This window comes from Oratosquilla oratoria, chromosome 9 (genome assembly GCF_046742065.1).
Source record: "Oratosquilla oratoria isolate Oo_2021 chromosome 9, ASM4674206v1, whole genome shotgun sequence".
Lineage (NCBI taxonomy): Eukaryota > Metazoa > Arthropoda > Malacostraca > Stomatopoda > Squillidae > Oratosquilla > Oratosquilla oratoria.
Window position 1 is genome coordinate 68,076,804 of NC_134785.1, and position 17,465 is coordinate 68,094,268.

The 17,465-nt window shown below is 39.1% G+C and overlaps 1 protein-coding gene across 1 annotated transcript; it reads left to right on the forward strand.

The window, feature by feature from the left end:
• Window positions 1–8,885: 8,885 nt before the first annotated feature.
• Window positions 8,886–16,145, forward strand: LOC143028525 (wee1-like protein kinase 2). The gene is made up of 5 exons (XM_076190745.1): window positions 8,886–9,944; window positions 11,877–12,155; window positions 12,284–12,508; window positions 12,640–12,797; window positions 13,864–16,145. Exons 1-5 carry the CDS (start codon window positions 9,358–9,360, stop codon window positions 14,514–14,516), a joined length of 1,902 nt encoding a protein of 633 aa, XP_076046860.1. The 5' UTR covers window positions 8,886–9,357; the 3' UTR covers window positions 14,517–16,145.
• Window positions 16,146–17,465: the final 1,320 nt, after the last annotated feature.

The window sequence follows — 17,465 nt, forward strand, 5'->3', positions numbered from 1 at the left end:
TTAGTTGAACCTGTACATAGTAGGAGGTACAAGTAGTAAACAATAATCATGTTGTTCGACTGTTTCTTGTATATAGACGTTTGAAATGACAAACGACATTTTGATGCAGAAAGTATAAAAAACATCAGTATTTATCGCGGACAATGTCTCCAAGCACTGCATTTATTTTCTAAATTAAAGTAATATCCTATCACTAATTTCAATTAACATTCATTGCGTGAAATGCAACAATCACTGTCGTTCCAGTCTTAATAAATCCTTATATTCACATTCTCTCATTATATACTGTAGTGTACCGTTTTGCAACACTTCCATGAACAAGTACACACACACACACACACACTTCCAAAGAGCAGCGACAAAAATGGCACACACACTATCAAATTTGACATATGAACAAAGACTGGAGAAATTACAGTTGTCAACATTGGAGCAGAGAAGGGAAAGAGACGATTTGTTGACCATTTTCAGAATTATGAAAGGGATGGAAGTTCTCGATAGAGATGACCTATTAAAATGGGACAAGAGACAAGAGGACAAGAAAAGAAACTAAAGACAGTTACAGAAGAGACCTGAAAAATAATAGTTTCCCACACAGAGTAATCGATGCCTCGAACAAATTAAACAGTGAGACAGTGAATGCCAGAACTATACACGATTTCAAGAAAAAATGGACGTGGAGAGATACGAAAACGGGTCACACGCGCATAGCTCCCGTCACGTAAAATATAACTAGGTAAATACACATACACACTGATCCTTAATTCATATGTTCTAACTGACACCAGACGACTTTATTCAGTAGAGGGAACACCGTCGCAATGAAAGGGTTACAGGTTTGGCGTCTGCCGATTTCTTTAACCTCTCAAATGTATTCCGACTGAAAGCATGCTGGCCTTCTTCCTTGCCTCCTTTTTAATCATTCTGTAATTTGTACAAAAAAGTGAACATTGCTATTGACCTACTTCAACTCAAACATTCCGTGTGTTTATTTTCATTATTTCAATTGTCCTTATCTCGCACAAAACATAGCGCAATCGCATATCCAAGCCCATTCCCGCACCCAGATAGTCGGGTTTCCCGCCGCTGGCGACTTGTGATATTGCGTTTTTAGATTTTTTCCTAAACAGGTTTCAAACAACAATTTCGCGACAACTTTCCTCATCACCAACTTTAGTGTCATTTATTTAAGTTCCGTGCCATTGTACTTGTCTATTTGTAACAGCGTTCACATAAACTGGCAAACAAGCGAAACAAGCACAGTTTAGGCTCAGAAGTTACGTAATATCGGGGCCTCCTGACGTTTTCCCGCCAACGTTGCAGCGTTTCCCGCCACTTTTGAACGGAACGACGCGCTTGCAGGCTGCGTTGTAGTCATGTGGCCACAAGTAATTTTTATTTACTAGCACAAAATGGCTCCTGTCCACCAACTTCACCTCAGATATGGAATGTTTTCTAGATCACATGAAGTGGTAAAAATTTGAGTGGGTAAATTCTTGTAGTCATCTAACTAAAAAATGTGATTATATAATGTATTAACTCCTGATGCATCTGCTAATGCCGTATGAGTTGTTAATTATAACCAATCGCGTAAGCATTCCATCCGATTATGAATATCCATTGAAACATTATCTTGTACATTCTTTGCACGGCAACCCCGTTAGAATTGCTTCGTCACCACGACCCAGTGACACAATTTATTTCTTGGTACCACAATATTACTTTTCCTAAGCAATCTTGTAGTATCATTATTTAATTTACTCAGACTAAGACCAGACCATTTCATCAATAGAAGACGAATCTACACAAATTACGCTCTTTCGCTACAATGGCATACTTTACATGTTCAAGTATAACTAATGTTTGAGAATTTTATTTAGCAAATGGAACATCCTTTCAATGCGCTGATGTCTGTAACATATCAACCTCCCGAGTAATACGAAGATATCGTACCTTGTGTATATCATTGTTGCGAAGATAGATAAAACCAAAGTAAGTGCTTACAACTCTTGGATGCCTGTTGCACATGTGTAGTAGGGTGGAGGAGGAGAGGCTGTCTCAATGTTCGACGACTCAGACCTCAGTGACCTTGACTTGCCCGTTGGCGCGAAAGCTGACCAGAGAAAGGCGCGGAAATACAAACTACGCATCCGGGGATCCCAGCATGCAGGCACACGTGGCCTGGGTTATGGCGATGTGTTTCATTATCTTTGATATTGTATGATATTTGTTTTTGTAGTACGAGATACATGGGCACCACCATGTTTAATAGAAATGTAATGTGCGGGAGGCTACTAGTTGAATGTGGTATTACAGTACTCTGCAATAATTACAAACTGTCTCGCAAGCGGGTGGCATTCAATTGCATAGACTGTATCTGTTATTTTACAGTGGAGACAGTTACTAAAAATGAATTAATACATACCCATAATCGAATGCATGAACAAATACTGCAAAAAAAAGTCGACAAGATAAACGAAAGTCGAAAGACACATGATAGATAATGTAGAGTAAAACAAATATTTTCTTGGTTACCGGTCATATAATTTCCGTTACCACGAGAACTGCTCTACCTCTGACCTCTCCTTCCCCGCCCAGGCGACGCGTCGGCTCGGACTCGCACTGGCCCCAACCTCTGCCCAAGCTCAGTGAGTCGACTTGACCACCATTGCGAACTAACCATAGAATCACAGGGAGATAATAATGATGGTGGAAACTGGGGAGGGTGGTGCCTATGGTTATAATGATGAAGAAGGTGATGTCTGTGTTGATGATAAACAGGGCAGTACCTGTGATGAATGTTGATGACGCTTTGGGAGTGGGGGGATAACCTGAATTTTGTAAATATAGATGACGCTTTTAAAGAAATGTACTCTGTAGCACGTATACGATGATTTTAGATATATATTGAAGTATATGTTCTCACTTTAGATTCTTTCAAAACACTGGGCAAAAGTGATATTCAATTTTACATTTTTAAATATTTACCCTCAATAATGTGCTGGATATACTTCCAATTATTCTCAGGAGTATTTTATTAAAGGATGGGGGGGGGGGGTGAAATCTGCCACTGTACTACTACTTTCTGCCCCCTGGATGATTATACTGACGATTGTGGTGATGATGATGATGGTAACGAGAAAAAAAGTGATGGTAACAAAGAAAATATTGTTCATGATGGTTATACATCCGCTGACAGCAGCGGTGGTGGTGACGAAGAGAGGGCGGGCAACTGCTCAGGGTATGAGAGCAGGCAGGGGCACTGTCAATCAACTGCGCAGACTACCAATACAAACCCCCAAGGCGTACTTGAACCAGCTGTATCTCTCTCTCTCTCTCTCTCTCTCTCTCTCTCTATATATATATATATATCCAAAATAATCACAGAAGGGAATCTTGCAGACAGTATTTTCGTATATTACATCTTCAGACTAAATGTAATATACGAAAGTACTTACTGTCTACAAGTTTCTCTTCTCCTGTGATTATTATTATTATTATTATTATTATTATTATTATTATTGCATTTTAGTATCACGGTGATGTGATTGCTTGCACACACACACACACACACATATATATATATATATATATATATATATATATATATATATACATATATGAAGTGCAGAAAGTAAAACACTAGACTCTATTTGAAGGATATATCAAGCCCGACATTTCGATTCCCATCCAGGAATAATCTTCAGGGTGTATAATGGTGATCCCGTTTTTATTTGGTCCCCAATGCAACTGGGAGAGAACCTTGGTGAAACCCTCGCTCCATTAATCATGACGAAATGTGTACCATTAATGTACTAAAATACACCAAGAGTGAGAAAAAAATAGCAGACAATAAAAGTGAAGCAAAAAACGGTAACATGAGACACACAACCACCAAGGTGGCGGACCAGGTGTCCCATGTGAAGGGATAAATGATTATGTATGCAAATAGGTTACTCTCATGTGAACCCATATGGAGTAGATTTACACAGAAGAGCAATGTATGCAGGGCAAACGTCGATATTTCAATTAATTGGACAAGGAAAAAATTATGTTGTAACTAGAAAAGGAAATTGGCCGCTGGCTGGGAAGGAACTGGGCGAGTCAACCTTGTGACCAACTGTCACACGAAGCTACTTAAAACAGGAAACGAAATGGTAACTGGGACCTGGGCAAAAACACAACAGAAATAAAACAATACATGTTGATGAAATAAAACATAGTGAGAAATAAACATAAAAACGTGTGTTGAACTAAAAAAAACATGGCGTCTGATGGGGAATCAAGGATCACTGAGAATAGGATGCCAAGTGCATCAGGAAACTACTTGAAAAAGAGGAGAAAGAGAGTACGAAAAAGAAAAGGAGAAAAAAAAAACAGAAAAAATTGGGGAGGATGGAAAAATATAACATTTTGTTGGAAAAGTATATAGATACAAAATGCCAGATATCGTTAATCCAATATCAAGTCACTGTTATGGTGCATAATACAGTAGGGCTCCTAGGCCCTAGATAGATCGGATTGAGTTCAATACTCCTGTTAATGCAGTTGTCCTTGGCTTCCCATGTTTCTAAACATAGTCTTTTCTTTTTGTTGTTGTCCCAGTTGATGGTGTGTTGGTGATCTGATGCGTGCTTGTATAGGAAATATTTCGGGTCCTCTCGTCTCACTTCTCGTTGGTATTCTACTATCCTTGTCTCTAGTTTCTTCTGCATTTCCCCCATGTACTCTGTCACAGTCAGAGAAGCCTGTACGGTAAAGTACTCCGACCTGCTGTGTGTGGTCTTACATATATTTCACTTTAGTATGGAATTGTAACTGTTTGTGTCGAGCGTGGACTCTGTACTTGTGTTGGTTCATTCGTCTATTTGTCCAATTGTGCCCATTTCTGCTGCCGTGGGGCTAGCCGTTCTCTTGGAAAATTTGCATTGGGCGTTTCTTTTCTTTTATTTTTTTCCTAAACCTCTCCCCCCATTCTCTCTCTTTCTTTTCCGTTCTCTCTTTCTCTTATTTTGAAGTAGTTTCTCGATGCACTTGGTAGCCTATTCTCAGTGATCACTTGGTTCCCCATCAATCACTTATCACGTTTTTTCAGTTCAATACACGTTTTCATGTTTATTTGCCACTGTGTTTTATTTCATCAGCGTGTTTTATTTCATTTCTGTTGTGTTTTTGCCCAGGTCCCAGTTACCATTTCGTTTCCTGTTTTACTTAGCTTCAACAGCCATTTTCCTGTTTCAATTACAATGTTATTTTCTCCTTGTCCAATTAGCTGAAATTACGATGTTTCCCCTGCTCACATTGCTCTTCTGTGTAAATCTACTCCATACGGGTTCACATGATAGTTACCTATTTGTATGCGTGATCATTTATCCCTACATATGGGACACTTGATCCGCCACTTTGGTGGTTGTGTTTCTCATGTTACCTTTTTTGCTTCACTTTTATTGTATGCTATTGTTTTTCTCTCATTTTTGGTGTATTTCTCTGTATTTTAGTCAATTAACGGTACACATTTCGTTTCGATTAACGGAGCGAGGAATTCACCAAGGTCCTCTCCCAGCTGCACTTCGGACGAGAATTGAGGCGTCGGGCTTGATAAACCCTTCAAATCGAGATTGGGGCTTTCCTCTTTTTACCAGTATGGATCCCAGACTCCAAATCTTCACGATTATATATATATATATATATATATATATATATATATATATATATATATATATATATATATATATATATACATATATATATATATATTGCATACATAAATAAGAACATACCGAGGGATGGAATTGCTGGTTACTGGCTACGAAACACAACACCCAGGACCCACATACCCACATACACACGTCCACCGTAAGCCCAATCATAACAGTGGATAAAAGGCCAACACTTAAGAAGGCGAATTTGTCCGTTGGATACACAGAGCCCAGTCCCACACACACACACACACACATACATACATACATACGCGCACACATACGTCTAGGTTTTAGTATTTTTTTTAAACAAGCATCAAATCTTAATACCTGTTCTTTAATCTAGGCTTATCTCTCGTTCTTAGAACCGCCTCTATTGCGTCTTCAACTCGAAGAGAATTCACCAACGGTTCTCTCCTCGGGGACAATTGAGTGTCGCTGCAGACATTATAAGGCAGTATTTAACAATACAGAGGAATATCCATATGGTAGACATAGTTCCCAAATGGATTTAGTCACTATGAGACTCAGACTTGGATATAAATATTACTGGGAGGTGTACAGGGAAGCTGAACCTGAGCCCTGCACTTTATGTGCAAGGCCGGGAGGACATTCACTACAACATTATGTACAGTATTGCCCAAAAATCGATGAATTTAGACCACAGGGACAATGGAACCTCAATGAGCTCATATGCTATTACATAAATAATGATATCTTAACTAAAATTGTTAAAAAACATCCAATGTTTGCTTTCAAATGTTAAATACAACTGTGATATTAAAATATAAACATTTATTTTTGATAAAACTGTAACAAACAAATTAAATATAAAATGTATAGGGGTTAGTTGGCAAGACCCAACTCTCTCCTTTGTTGTACATCAACAATAAACTTATTGAATTGAATTGAATTGAGTGTCGCTGCTAAATATCATATGAGCGACATTTTAATTTTGGTAATTCATTTCTAAATAGTGTTTCAGAAATTTTTATTAGATAAATGGATAGATAAATATATTCATACATAAAGAGATAAAAATGAATATAAACCTAGAACTATCAAATGAAAGTAAAATCCACGCAAATTTTATCATAAGAAAATAACTTATTAAATAATAATGATAATAATAATAATGAAAATAATAATAAAATAATAATTATATCAACAATATTAATAATGATGATAATAATGACATTGATAGTAATATCAATGATAACAGTAATAATAACAGTAATGACGAAAAAAGGTACTCTGTCAAGAAGGCTGTTGACCGCACACCGTAACAAATCAGTTAACGATCGCTGCTGGCAGTTACACAATTAGCGACGGCTCCCCGCAAGTGTGTGTGTATATATATATATATATATATATATATATATATATATATATATATATATATATATATATATATATATATATCGGCTCATTCCCTTGAGGGAGATGACTCCATCTGACGTCCTTCCGGCTGACAGGGCTCAATGAGCCAACCGCCTCGTCTGCCACCTTCCCACTGCCCTGATTGTTGTCCTGACACCTGCCCTCCAGCCAGTCAGCCGCTCAGACAGTTCGACATTTACTGGGAATTAGCACACACACAACAACAATAACAACGCCGTTTCGCATTATAATGCGAGGGAATTGTTGGCATAGTCCCTTCCATTGCCAGACCACTGCCAACATCCGATGGAATCCTGACAACACCTTCTGTCAACATATAATAGAATCTCAGTAGCACCTACTGCCAACACCCATTAGAGGCCTGACAACACCTGATAGAATCCTGCCAACACTTGATAGAATCCTGACAACACCTTATAGAATCCTGAAAGCACCTACTGCCATCACCCGTTAGAATCCTGACACCACTTACTGCCAACATCAGATAAAATCCTGACAACACCTTCTGCCAACATTTGTCAAAATCCTGCCACAAATGTCCTACATCTGGTGACGTCATGAAAACACATATTAAAACCCTGACAACACCTACTACCAACATCTGTGACAGGAACTTGCCCCGGTGATTGGCATTTGCCCTAGTTGTCCGAACACTGAGGGCAAAGGTGACATGTACGACGCTAACGACCATTTTGCTCGCTGCGATTATTATCGCTCAACGTTGATCGTTCATGGCCCAATGATGATCGACTAACGATTGTCAGACACTACACACTATCACCTGTAGCTTTGTCAAGATAGCTTTGTCAAGAATATCACCAAGCGACTTTTTTCATTCAGTAAAAAACCCGTACTTTAGAATTTGAGTAGAATGTGGATGTAAACAAATAATATATTAACAGATTATAGTATACACCAAGTATCACAAGTAATGAAAAGACTATAAAACCCAGAACTTCTAGAGAACGAAATTTGTAAGATCTGAAATAGAAACTCAAAATGAGAAATTTTGGTTTTGTTGGTTTTCCAAAATTGACAATAAGTAGATAGATAGAAAAACAGATAAATTATTTATCAAATAAATAAATGAATAGATCAATGAATAAATAAAAATTAAATGTAATGTGTAAATGATTTCAATTGTCAGCGTACTTTTGAGTCTTTTCGCCCCTCTTTGAATGCAATTTTTATATATCTTTAAGGATTTGTGCACGTTTAATCTTGAATAAAATATGTCTGTGATTTTGACATTAACACGTCCTCTTAATCACAAATCCATGGTAATCTGCAACTAATATTTTCCATCGTTGAAATTAAGTGAAACGGAAATGACTACCTACCACCGATAAATCAGAGCAAGATGACTTAAATAGATAAATAAAAAATGCTGTGAACAAGGTGAATTAACCAGAGACGAAGAAAAAGTAATTCTAATACCTAAATATTATGGTGGAGTTCAGATTTAGATTGTTTTGCGTGAACAAAGTAAGTGAGAAAAATGGTACTTGGCGCCTTGGCAAATGTTGCTGTTGAGTCAGGCAGGAGTCGCAGGGTCGTGCTTAGTTGTAAGTGATGCAATCCACCGTAACGGACATCCATAAGAAAATAGGTGCATTTTGCCCATGTAACAGCGTTACTCCAAGAGGCAATTCCTTGGATGATCACAACATATTATCGGCTCTGTGTGACTATTATTTGACGTTCTACTTTTCTTTCTGTGACAAGGAATGGCCAGATTAATCAAATTTCCCGGGAAGCTTACGTGAAGCCATTATTATTATAAACGCCGCCAGATTTCGTGAAGGTCACAGTGTACATTGAATAAATTGATGTTTTATTGTGCTTAGAGTATAGGAAACTTAGGAAAAACAATTCAAAGTGTATTGGAACTTGAAAAATAACTTGTGAAATACTGAAATAATATAAGTGATACTTTAATAGTATACGCAAGGCACAAGCGTAAGTCACGTGATCACCAATCAGCTGGCATTTGGCGCGGTTTTCGCATCCACCACACTGACGTCACTCAACCTCTTGGTTTCCGATTGGTCGTAGTGTAGTCCGTGAGCGCTGATTGGTCCAAACGAAACTCCCACAATGCTTTGGGCTTTGCTGCCTCCATTTTGAGTTGGAGTTTGGTTTGGGTGACCACATAGGACAGTTTTGACTCGAACTTTGAACGAACGAGAAGTGTTAGTGCCGGTCGGCATGGTTTGCAAATTGTCTTAGGAAGATCTTTTAATTATCTTCATTCAAAATGGATGTGGCAATGAAACTCGACTTCGATCATTGCGACGAAGACGCGAATCTATCCATGCAAACTTTAAGTTCTGGTTGTGATGTGGAATCTTGTGATGTGTCAACCGATGAAGTGACTCAACCTTCCAGCCCCTCCATTAACAGTAGAATATTTAGTCCAAGAAAGGGACGGTTTAACCCAAGGTACGGTGCTCATTCAAACTCTCATTTGGACGTTAGAGAAAGTGGCCCAGTCGTCTCGCCTCCCTACAAGAGAATACGTGCTCTCAGGCTATTCGACTCGCCAGCCACGCCGAAGACTATAATACAGAAATGTTCAGCGTCGTCAACGGCTTCTGCCGATTCAGCCCAACGAGGGGCCACAAAATCCCGTGTGTTTTATTCAGAAGGTCACAAGCAATCTGAAAGCAGAGAAGGAAAGGTGTTTGGGGATTCTGCAGCGAGATCAGCCTCCAGAACCGAGAGAAGACCCGATGGGGGAGTGAAGCAGGTCGCCAATATTAATCCTTTCACGCCCACAGGAATGTTACTATCATCCAGGAAAAGATCAAGATCCAAGAGAGATATGGACGTTGCAGTTGATGGGTTAGTAGTCTTGTCAAGCTTGTTTTGTTTGTGATGTCTTGTTGTAAGCTACCCCCATTTTGTTTTTAAAGATACCCACTCACCACTGCCAAATTAATTGTAAATTATACACATTTAAGCATTGCATGAGTATATTGAATTTATTTCTCGTTGAATTGTCATATGAAGTGGGTATAGAACAAAAGTTGTATTTAAATAGGTTTAAAGTAACAAGGCAATCTCTTCCAGAAGTTCGGTTAGGTTTACTTGCTTGGGTCCTGCTTTGTACCCTATATATCAAGTATTCTTGTATATGCATAGTTGTGATTATAATATTGTATATTTAGTTTGTATACCCATGTTAAATGATGCGGACATGTATAGCTTTCGATGCTAGATGTAAAAAAAAGTCTTGGCATCAGTGAAGATTTATATTTGTGGTCAAGGGGATTTCGTCTCTTAGACACTCTTAAATAAGGTCGCTTGAGTTTCCCTTTCACCCACTGCCTCCCCCCCCACCCCCCCACACATCCCATGTTACCTCGCATCCTCCACGTCTCCCTCCTCCCTTGTCGCTACCACCGCGGCCACTTTCCTCTGGTTGTCTTCCCCGCTTGTCAAAGTTGCCATGTCTCGCAAGCTTTTATAATTGTTCATCACAAATTTCACCTTTTTGTGGCTAATGGGGGTTATTTTCATACTGGGATTTGATCAATTTTATTTTGTTTAGTAGTTTGGTTATGTTTTGGACGTGTGTAAGTGAATGGTGGGGGTTTAAAGTAACGGGGAGAAGGGGGGGGGCGCGTTGTCGCCATGGGGGAGGTTGAAACTGACCGGTACAACCCGCCATATTCGAAGCTTGTACTGTAAACAGTGATGCGTCTAATATGTAATAACCGTGCAAATTAAAGAACAAGCATTGTCACTGCGTTATTTTGCCTTACAAACTGTATTTGATTGCATGTTTGTGCAAATTTTATATTAGGAATGTTGGATGTGGTATTTTTGTTTTTGTAATCCGTTTTCATTAGATCAGTTTTGTTTGGGTTGGCGTTACTTTCCATGGGGCTCGATATATTGAATGCACACGTGTATATACATATGTCTGTTCAGTAAATTCTTTTTTTTTGTAGTTTGCTGTTATCTGAGGGGCGGGGTGAGAGTTTCGCATAGGTGATAACATCTGGTAGTGAACATGAGTATTATTTACGAATGGATTAATTTTTTTTATTCCAATGCGGTGGATTGAGGTGACCGCTCATGGCAGAACAAGACATATCTAAAGTATGCAAGATAATACTAGTTTTAATGGAAGCTGTAATTGTCTTTTTGCTGGTTTAACTTGGGTCATGTAACAACCTGAAGGGCCTCCTTTCCTTTCTTTTAGAATAGGAAAGGAGGCGATTTATGCAGATAGATGGCAGGGTTAAAAGACTAAATCAGGGACCATAGGTTATTTTAATAACCTGATAGCATAGTGAATTTTATGAAAAATAATGCTTGGTATGTAGTGAGGTTGAGTTATTTGTTTCGTGAATGACCACATGCATCTTGTTTAGCAATATATCAATTATCTGCGTGTATACTTTTATTTTGGACTTTAATGAAGTTTCATCCAGTTTGGGTTTAAATATTACTGCAACAAATAATTTTATGATTTTCTAGCTTGTGCTGTTTCTGTATTTTGTTAAGGTAATATAAAATTTTGTTATGGAGACATACTCCTTTTATGGAAGGGTCAAGACATGTCTGTGGATCACAGATTTTTGTGTTGGTTTCAGACATAGAGGTTCTGGAAGAGGTTGCCAATTTGTTCATGTACTTTGAATCCTGTTGCAGTTTTAGTTTAGGACTTAAATTTTTATTCTTCCCTCTTTACTTTATATGGAAGGTTTCATATCCTTGCATTCAAACAGGGTAAACTTACAATTTCTTTTCTCTTCCATTTTTCAGAGAAACTATAATCGAACCCAGCCCAGACTGGGGTGAGGATGAGTACGTAAGCTTTGGTACTGAAGAGTGTTGTGAAGACTCAGATGACGATGCTGGGCGACCCACGAAACGACTGTCTCTTCATGATGCCAACGTCTTTCGATACAATCGTGAATTTTTAGAACTTGCCCTGATTGGTCAGGGAGAGTTTGGAGGGGTGTACAAGTGTCGTCACAGGCTGGATGGATGTGTGTATGCAATTAAGAAGAGCCTGAAGCCAGTCGCGGGATCTATTAATGAGTAAGTAAATGTGGATTTGACTATTTTGCTTTAATATTTCACACGTTGAATAATATTGATATGTGATAGCCCTCTATTATGGCTATTTATACAAAGTTAATTGGAGTGATGTTTTTTTTTCCTTTCAGGCGGATAGCTTTGAACGAAGTGTATGCACATGCTGTGTTAGGGAAACATCCTCATGTAGTACGGTATTACTCGGCATGGGCGGAAAACAACCACATGATAATTCAGAATGAGTATTGCAATGGTGGCTCCCTGGCAGATTTAATAGAAGACAACCGAAGATCTGGCAGGAAATTTTCCGAACATCAATTGAAACAAGTTCTTCTGCATGTGGCGAAAGGACTCAAGTAAGGGTTTGTTGCATTGTGTTGGGTGGTGGAATGTCATAATTGTTGAACTACATGTATGTGTATCATTTCCTCTTTTAATTTAGTGGGTTGGAATTTGGTTTATTAATGGACAATGTTTCTTGTTGCAGGTATTTTCACTCCCTACAACTTGTTCATATGGATGTCAAACCTGGAAATATTTTCATATCAAGAGAACAAAAGATAAATCTACAGTCAGAAGAATCCGCAGATGATGGCTTTGAAGAGGAACAAGATGAGGTGGAAGTAGAAATAACCTATAAAATAGGTATGTGACATTGTTTTTTATTGTTTTAAAATATTCCTTTGCCATTTCATTTGATTGGTTACCCGTATTACCTGGTTTCCTCAGCCACTTAACAAGTGCGATTAAATGGGTTTAAATAGTTGCCGCTATATGCATTAGCAGGCCTCACTTAGCTTCCCTTTTCTGTATCCTCATCACTCCCTTATCCCCTTAGCCATAAGCTTTATACATAATGCACAACCTTACTTGTTGATGCCTAATTCAGTCCTGCTCATGTACATACATATACCAAAGGCCCTACTGCACTTACGAGGGAGGTAGCCAAAAAACAAAGTTATAAAATCCATTCCCACCCATTCCATCCCCACATAATCCACTCCCATCCACCCCTCTCCCTCCCTCTTATCTTGGCTCCTCCTGGATGACTGGTCATCCCTGCATCTCTCCCACTGCCCTGGGCACTAAAGTGCAGCGTGGGAAACAGGTTGCTAATGGTTGTTGAGAAATACCAGTAATTGGCTTCAATGTGGTTAGATTAGGGACAATTCTTCCTCCTAAGCTTGCACAGAGAATGGGGTTTTGGATAGGTGTATGTGTTGACTCGTCTACCCACCTTGTATTGGAGAAAAGGCGGTTTGTTATCTGTTTAGGGTGTACCTTTAAGACCCTCATCTTGATTCTGTGTGTAGTGACTTAGCCACCCCAGTTATAAATGGAAAAGCTCCTTTGGTTTCCATGCACATGAACCTACATATGCTTTTGGTCTTCATCCTTTCCATATCTATCCCCCCCATTCCTCATCCTCCCATTGTTAAAACCATATTCAATCTGCTTATTGCATTCCACATTCCCCAAACTTGTGTCCATCATTACTTCCTCCCAGTTTGTGTCCCCTTCGAACCCACATTCATTTCTGATTCCACCTCAAACACAATATCACACACATTGCCACTTCTGAAGCAGCTTGGTCAGTTGTAAATTTTCTAAATGAAGAAAACATTTTGTGATGGTGAGGTTAATTTTAATTCCATTGTTGCACTAATGCCTTTAGCTTATTTTGCTTATCGTGATCTTTTCTTCCTTGCAGGGGATCTTGGACACGTGACATCGATTGCTAACCCTCAAGTCGAAGAAGGGGATTGCAGGTATTTACCTCGGGAAATACTACAGGAGGACTTTAGCAATCTTCAGAAGGCAGATATCTTTGCTTTGGGCCTCACTCTGTACGAGGCAGCAAGGGGACAACCTTTGCCCCTAAATGGAGAAGAGTGGCATACTATTCGCAGTGGGGAGCTTCAGGTTCCTGCAGGTTACAGTTCAGATATCTTCCTGCTTCTACAACAAATGGTTCATCCAGAACCCACGTTGAGACCAACTGCAGCTCAAATTGTTCACCACCATACTCTCAGCCCCCCAGTCAATAAGTCCAGAGCACAGTTGAGAAGAGAACTCAATGCTGAACGGTTGAAGAACGAAATATTGTCACGGCAGTTGCAGGAAGCTGCTAAGTGCTTACAAAGCATCACACCTGCTGTTGCAACTACTTTGGCTGCAGTGGCTTCTGGAGTGGGAGCCATCCCTAATGCTGTTGGACTTAGTTCAGTATCTGGTAAGGGACGGGTGGCGACCGCTGTATCTCGTACATCTTCTGTTCCGTCCACTAGGCAAGGGCCTACGACGCGTAACTCTAGACTTGTTGGGAGGAAGTCTAATAGAAGTTTGAGCACAACTAATTTCTAAGTCTTTGTGCCCTATTTAAAAGAGATTGCATGGTATAATTTTCTTCGAGAATTAGTTTACTCTCAAAATATATTTACTTTGAAGTTTTATTAGTCAATCTTATATTTTTGTTTTGTCATGTAGTCAAATTTGATTTTAATTGAATTCCAATTGAAAATTCCCCCATGTAATATTAGAACTGTTGGAAGTCCATCACATATTAGATGGATTAGGGAGAGAGCCAGAAAGTCAAATATGCAAAGCGAGTCTAGTCTTTGTCTGAATTAGTCTTTCATATCCTTATCATCACATTACATACAGACAATAGAATTTGGTTGTGCTCCTGCTCATCATCATTACAAGTATTTAATCTTGAATTTGAACCACAATGTGCTGTACTCCCAACAATCATTGAACAATCATCTGTGCCTTATAAATGTGATATAGATAGGGTGTACTGTAGTTGTCCTTGGAATGCTATCACTTCATTTTTATTTAGTCCTAATCTTGATTGTATGCTTGTTCCACCTTGTTTCGGGACTTGGCAATTATACTCACAGTACATAAGGTATCATGTATATTTAATCCCGAAGCAGTGGCTGTTTTTATATATATAGCTTTTTGAACAAATTAGGAATCACCATTCATGTTGACATAATTGGTGGGAAGGGTCAGGCTAGGTCACAGTTGGTCAGATGTACTGCATGCAGGTCACAAGCAGGTTGGGCATCCATATATTGCTGTCTTCTCATAAGACATTCCTAGTACTGTGATTGTACTGTATTGTTTTGTATAAATAAATTTTATAATTACGTAATGTTTGGTTACCTGGTTGGGTTTAAATGTTGAGTAGGTGGATTGCCAGTTAGGTTTTGTGGTCAACCGATGTTAGCTTGTTTCTCATAAGTGATGCGTTAGTGAATCCAGGAAGTTTGTTAATGGTAAAATGGCCAATCTTGAATCCTGTTACGTAGTGTTTGGTGGCAAGTGCTGTTCAACTGATGCTGGTGGCATCCATTGAGTGATGTTGCATATGAATGATAAGTGTGATGTAGTTTTTTTTTTTTTTTTCGTGACCTGAATTATTTGTGTGATATCAGAGTAGGTTGTAAATAACAATTGAAGATTCTGGTGAAGTTGCCATGAATTCAGTTATTTTAGGTGTGAGAATGTATGTGTAGGGGGCAATCAAGTCAAGTTTGCTGTTTTGGGAATGGGCCAGGATTTCAGTGTATGTCTTATACTTTGACTTGTTGGTCAGTGCAAGTCAAAGTAATACATTTGTGATCAAAGTGTACTGACTACCTGCTACTTAGACATGGCTAGTTATTCCATGTGTGGCTTAAAGTTTCATAATTCAACATATGCCTGTGGTTACTATACCAGGGCAAATTATTGTGGCAGCAGTTTTGGATGAATTGAACTTATTGCTCTAAATATTGGCAAACAGCCTGAGTACTTACAAATGGGAGTCTTGTGAAATATCAAGATTTCCTGATCAGCAGCTGACGGAGCAATGTTTCGTTTTTTAAAGTGTCCTGCATACTGTTGGAATAAGGACAGGTTGATAAAACCTATTCATTGCAAATAAATAAATATTATGTGTTTTGCTACATATCTATAATAAAAAAAAATATCCAATGAGTAAAAGTTGTGCTTTGATTTATTACCCAGAAGAGAATTATGGTTTGTCAGAATATTTGACCTGGATCACCTTAAGCATGATGTACAAGAGTTAATCTTCAACTGAAGGTTGGCCCTTAATAATAGTATGATACAGCATCACCAACACCCACAAGGTTCCAGGAGGCCATAACTGTTGTATCCAGAGAACACATCATGGGGTTTGTGTATTTACATTTGTATATGTTCATACACCTAAGGCTTCTTACCACTTACAAGGGAGGTAGCCAAAAAAAGTCATAGGAACCACTTCCATTTATTCCATCCCCTACAAATCCCACGCCCCTCTATCCTCTTCCCTCCCTCATCTTAGCACTTCTTGTATGATGGGTCATCCCTGCATCTTGTCCACTGGGTCAGAAGCAGTGCTGCAAGACGCAACAAGGCTGCTTCATTAAATCGGCGACCCCACTGTCCATCCCCACGTACAGAAAAGAAGAGGGAGAAATTCCTTTGGGTTGCATCAATTTATTTCTCATACTCCCTCATCCCCACCCACTCCCCCTCATGCATCATAACATCATCACTCCTTCCATGCCTCTTTCACTAGTCTTTCTTCACTCATTCTTTCCATGTGTCCAAACCATCCCAACACGGTTTCTTCAACCCTATCTCCCAACTCCCTTTCCACCCCTATTCTCTTCACCTCATTTCTCACTATCCAGCCTAGTAGCCCCTATCATATTTCTCAGGCACCTCATCTCTTCCTAATGTTCCATGTACTTTAACACTGAGTTTTTAATTGGAAGTCAACAGTGCCCTCATCTTATAGAATCCAATCATAGATGAGTAAATATTCAAATGATTACATTCTTAAGTACAAACAACCCTCGAAGTGAGGGGTAAATGAGGACTTTCCAATAAAAGTCCTTTTAAGGTCCTTTTGGTTTATTCTGGTCTGACAATTCTATCGCTCCTGCCTATTGCCCAGTACAGAAGCAAATGTAGGAAGACTGCACACATCGCAGGGACACTTCACTTGTAGTGCTCTTTAAAAAGATTTCGTTGTACATACATATACTAAGGGTTTTTCCCCCTTACAAGGGAGGTAGCCAAAGTAGAAATGCATGATTCCACTCCCACCTATTTTGTCCCCATTTACCACCCTTCCCTTCCTCCTAGTTGTTGTACCCCAGTTAATGTTTTTCATCCAGCCAGCCATCACCTGCAGCGTGAGAAATGCTATCTTCAAAACTACCACCTTTAGGATTTCTTTCTGTCTACATAGAAAACTTGGGATAAACAATCCATATATGTCAGCCATGTATAGAGGGGCCACATCATCCA